Source organism: Thrips palmi, unplaced genomic scaffold (assembly GCF_012932325.1).
Source record: "Thrips palmi isolate BJ-2018 unplaced genomic scaffold, TpBJ-2018v1 HiC_scaffold_5, whole genome shotgun sequence".
Taxonomy (NCBI): Eukaryota; Metazoa; Arthropoda; class Insecta; order Thysanoptera; family Thripidae; genus Thrips; species Thrips palmi.
In genome coordinates, this window is record NW_023144632.1 from 17,111,882 (window position 1) to 17,116,922 (window position 5,041).

The following is a 5,041-nucleotide window of genomic DNA, read 5'->3' on the forward strand; positions in this document are numbered from 1 at the left end:
GGCTCTTTGGGTCCGCTCAAGGAAATCCTGCAAGGTAAGCAAAAATGTGGTGCCATGCGGAAACAACTGTGGTTAGGCCCAATCCAACATCAGTGTTCAGCATTGGAAATTTGGTGTTTGGTGTCAGGTGAGGCAAGCCTCAATTTGCAATGGTTAGACCGCTCTACAAATCGAAGAGCATACATTGTATGCTCTAACTAACTGGAGCATGCCTGCAAGCACGCTCTAGCTAGCGCATGCCTGCCAAGCATGCACTTACTAGTGCATACATGCCATGTGCACGCTTCCTGATGCAGGCAACTCCCTATCCCTGATGCACTGGATGCATGCTTCAGTTAGCGTGCACATGGCATGTATGCACTAGTAAGTGCATGCTTGGCAGGCATGCTCCAGTGAGAGCATACAATGTACGCTCTTCGATTTGTAGAGCGGGTTAGACCCAATACCGCGGAGGGATTGTCGAATTCCGCGCAGGCTGCGCCTCATTGCCAGCCAGCCAGCCAGCCACACGCACCAGCCCGCCCCGGCCGCCAGCCCCTATTATATTGTTAGGATACGCGCTTGGTTTCTGGACTCGAGAGTAAAAGCACGCTGACACCTTCATTTGTGTATAGTAGTTTTAAGTATGTTTCAAGTGTGAAGGTATCATCTGCTAAAAACGAGTCGAGAAAAGTTCCCATTTAAATGCGTTCAACAAATTGCTTTTGTCTTCTACGGGCACGGGCATGGATTCACCAGGAAAAGGTAGGTGACATGTGCCTGGGCACTGAACGGAAAATGCCGCACACTCATGCATGCAGCACGGCGAGGCTGCAACGGCGGACTCTTGGACCAGACGGCGGCGCGTGCACCGCTCCCGCCACGCTGTCTCGCTCGCACTCACTGGGCGGCCCGTTGCGGTGCGAGACAGAGCGAAGAGGGCCTTACTCTGGTGCGGCTGATCACGAGGAGTCAGAACCAGTCGCGACCAGTCTCGGCCAGCCTTACACCCCGGCACCATGCTCCGTCTCTTCACCGCGGCGGCGGCAGCCACCGGGAGCCGCACCATGACCATGTGAGTCACACAGTAAAAACCGGTAAAAACTCTACGAAGAACCGCTTCGTAATACGAAGAAAATGAAGACATTGTAAAATCTACGAAGAAATGCTTCGTATTACAAAGCAAAATCCTTCATAATACGAAGCAATTCTACATTGCCTTCATTTTACCCAAATGATTCGTAGGCTTGTAAGAGTGCAAGGTCAATGATTGAGAAGGCAGCCGTTCGATGAGTTTGTTCCCCGAGTTCCCCTTGTTCCAGGCTCGCTCCGAGCGCAGTAAGGCGGGAACAAATCGAAACGGTTCGACGGATGAACGACTACTTCCCGGAGGTGGTCGCGCAGATGAAACGGCTGGGCGACGCGTGCCAGCTGGTGGGCGAGACGACTTGGCTGGAGAAGGTGCGACCAGTGTAGTGATTGAGTGGAATGCTCTACAAATCGAAACTTACGTCTGCACTTACTGAACAGTGTGCTTGAGGAAAAAAAATCGTTACATATGGATGTATGCAGCAAACCTGGCATGTGCACCCCACGCTGGAGCGTGCATGCCAAGTACACGCCACGCTGGAGCACTTACACGACAGGATAGGCTGTACCTACAAGAACACTATTGCTTTGCTTTGCATGCAAAAGGTATGTTAGGGGACTTCAGCAAGGCGTACCGCGGTGCTTGCAGGAATGCGCCACCTGACGTATGTACTTGGCAAGCATGCTCCAGCGTGGAGTGTACATGCCAGGTTTGCTCAAGGTGGAGTGTACTTCGGCGTACTTGCAGGGGTGCTTCAACGTGAAGCATAGTGCACACTTGAGTTTGTAGAGTGCGTACTATGTGCTGTGTTATGCAATGTGGGATGTGCGCGACTTAGATCAGTTACGCTTGAGACGAACTGACGGCGGCTTCTGCAGATGCTGTACTACACAGTGCCTGGAGGCAAGATGACACGCGCCATCATCGCGTACAACGGCATCGTGCTCCTGGGCGGCAAGGACACGCCCGGCATCAAGGAGAAAGCCATGAACATAGCCTGGAGCCTGGAAATGGTAACAGCCATCACGCACAGAGCGCATAAATTCCAAATCTTGGGTGCCTAGAAACTCGTTTACCCCGTATACCCTATGGGGTATACGCCTTTGGCGTCTAGAATCAAGGCGCCTGAAGGCGCTCGCTTTTCTGGCATACGCCTAAGGCGTATCGTTTCTAGACACCCAAGATTAGGAGTGTAGCCGTCACTTGCGAGAAGTATCCTGTTCAATGGCTGCTTCTTTTAGCTGCAAGCGGCCATCATCGCTGCGGACGACATCTCAGACGCCACCAACACGAGGCGAGGGAGGGACGCCTGGCACACGATCGCTGGCAGAGACGCCGTCTTCGACGTGATGCTCGTCGAGAACTGCGCCTACTGCTTGCTCGGGCTGCACTGCGAAGGAGAGCCATACGTGCGCACACTGAGGCATTACACCGAGGTGGGTTTGTTTGCACTGAGAATGAAAGAGTCACCACCATCGCCCTTTCATTGGGTAACGCACGCACCGTTGCCCAAATTTGGGTGACGAGCCCGTGGTGACCAAATTTTGGGCAGTCATAAAATCGTCGCCCAAATTTGGGTAACGTCGTCGGCGATGCCGTAAGGTTCCCGATGACGCTCTTCCGGGGCCACCACGATGACCCAATGTGGCCTTGAGGCCTCGGTCATCGTGGTGGCCCTGGAAGGATGTCATCGGGAACCTCACGGCCTTACCCAAATTTGGGCGACCAAACGCCTGTTACCAAATTTCGGGTAATGAATTTTTCGTTACCAAAATTTGGGCAACGAAGTTGCATCACCCATTTAAAGGGCGATGGTGGTGACCAATTCATTCTCAGTGTGAAGGAAATCAGGGCCAGAAGAGTACAGAGTGGACACTGGTAGCCAACGAATGTGACGTCATATTTGTTGGAGTGTGAATTTTGTCACGATCGTTTGAATATGATGTCACATTCGTTTGAACGTGACTCAGCCGTTTAAGTAGGGTGTCACATTCGTATGAACGTGGATCAACATTCAAACGAATGTGACATCATATTCAAACGACAAAATTCACATTGGAACGAATATGACGTCACATTCGTTGGCTACCAGTGTACTTACTCGAAACCCTACAGTAAACGTTCTCTGTAATACAAAGAGAACGACGGCTTCATAGCCTACACAGGAAATATGGGTTTCACAAATTATTCGGTATTCTTTATATAATACAAAGGAGTCGTTGAAAGTTGAGGAGCACTTTTTGACATTTGACTTTCTACAAACAAAATAGTTTGTAATGGAAACAATTTTCTTCGTAGGCTGCGAGGTCTCCGTTTTCTTTGTTCCTACAAAGAACTATCTCTATCAGAATTCGTCTGTTCACTGCGTTCGCCGTTGAATTTATACAACAATGGAAGCTCACGTGTAAGTCTTTCCCTTGATGCTAGCTTACTCACACAGCCGAAAATACAAGTACCTATAACGGATCTAACATCCGCTTACGGATGAAGGCATCCATTGAAACTCTACTATGCAGTCCAGCCGTCTGCTAGTAGGCCGATTGTGGCAGCGTCTGGAACGCATAGGATTCCAGGCAGGCAGTCAGTACCACTGACGAGGCTGTTTGCCACTGGTCCTGTACAAGCTGTGTAGGCAATGCCGCATGCTTCAGAGTCGGGGGGAATATCAGGGTTTGTGACGATTTCTTGAGAAAATGACGTACTGGTGTGGTTCACAAACTGCGTTTTTTAGATTATGTTTCAGATCAGCATGGGTCAGAATCAAGACAATCACTGCAGAGACTCAGAGGGCCTGGCTAAGACCAACGAATTCACTATGGAGAAGTACGTACCGATCTGCCAGCACAAGAGCGGAGGATACTCGTTTTACTTGCCAATGGCCACGGCACTGAATGTGGTAAGGGCATCTGAGGAGCAAGAGCATAGCGGCCTTTCAATGGCTTCGAGAACGCTGACCGACCAGATTTAAATTTGAATCATCTTTTTCTCAGAGTGGCATTTTTGACAAGGCTGCGCACGACGCTGCGCTGGATTTAAGCAAGGATCTCGGTCTTCTGTACCAAGTTCAGGTGGGCCACAAAAACAGAGCCGGGCCATGGGAGGGAGAGAGAGAGAGAGAGAGAGAGAGAGAGAGAGAGAGAGAAGGGAGAGAGAGAGAGAGAGAGAGAGAGAGAGAGAGAGAGAGAGAGAGAGAGAGAGAGAGAGAGAGAGAGAGAGAGAGAGAGAGAGAATACCGCCTCCTCTCATGGCAAGGTTTTGACTGGTTTTGATTAATGGCTTACGCAGATAAATTGGCAATGCCATTATAATACACAGGATGACTATTTGGACATATATGGAGTTCTCAAGAAGATGGGCAAGGTAAGAAGCGACATTAGAAATGGAAAATGCACGTGGTTGATTATCGAAGCGCTGAACCGCGCGAACGACGAGCAGCGGCGGAGGCTGAAGGTACGCTATCGCGGCCACTCTTCTCATTTATGTTTTCTTTCATGTTTTTTTACTTTTTTTTCTTCTCTTGTTTGACGTTCCTCTAGGAAAATTACGGTTACGATGATGAGAAGAAGATCGCCAACGTAATGGAAGTGTTTGCAGAAATGAAAATGAAGGAAGTCTTCCTTCGTTGGGAGAAATCAATGATGGACGCGATTGAGAAGAAAATCCACAAATATTCAGACGTGGTCAGACCAGAACTCTTCATTCATGCCCTTGAAGCTATTAAGTACCACGTAAACAGATAAAAATAAAAGTCTGAGCAAGCAAAAATATTGAACAACTCATTCAGACCTCAAGTACACCAGAATGTCTCTTGGATGATAATAACTTAGGTTAAGAACCTTTTAGGGGTCGACCCTTTTGGCCGTTGAAGGCTTAACATCCAAATTCGTTGTTCTGCTTCAAAACCAAGTTTCCTTGACCTCTGGATTCACAACAATACACTGCAAATCCAAGTGTGGGACATACTGTTACTAT

General features: G+C 49.1%; 1 protein-coding gene across 2 annotated transcripts; it reads left to right on the top strand.

Annotated features, from left to right (window-relative positions):
• The first annotated feature begins 916 nt into the window (after positions 1-916).
• Positions 917-4,836, top strand: LOC117650578 (farnesyl pyrophosphate synthase-like). Of its 2 annotated transcripts, none has more exons than XM_034394106.1 (8): positions 917-1,054; positions 1,302-1,440; positions 1,948-2,082; positions 2,311-2,505; positions 3,801-3,965; positions 4,060-4,137; positions 4,385-4,519; positions 4,606-4,836. In XM_034394106.1, exons 1-8 carry the CDS (start codon positions 999-1,001, stop codon positions 4,807-4,809), a joined length of 1,107 nt encoding a protein of 368 aa, XP_034249997.1. In that variant the 5' UTR covers positions 917-998; the 3' UTR covers positions 4,810-4,836. The 2 variants fall into 2 exon arrangements, with proteins under 2 accessions (XP_034249997.1, XP_034249996.1); XM_034394105.1 differs by having other exon boundaries at positions 928-1,054; positions 1,287-1,440.
• Positions 4,837-5,041: the final 205 nt, after the last annotated feature.

Coding starts and splice junctions, on each gene's coding strand:
- LOC117650578 (XM_034394105.1), top strand. CDS start 999: ATGCTCCGTCTCTTCACCGCGGCGGCGGCAGCCACCGGGAGCCGCACC. Junction 1,441..1,947: donor AGACGACTTGGCTGGAGAAG/GTGCGACCAGTG, acceptor CGGCTTCTGCAG/ATGCTGTACTACACAGTGCC. Junction 3,966..4,059: donor TGGCCACGGCACTGAATGTG/GTAAGGGCATCT, acceptor TCTTTTTCTCAG/AGTGGCATTTTTGACAAGGC.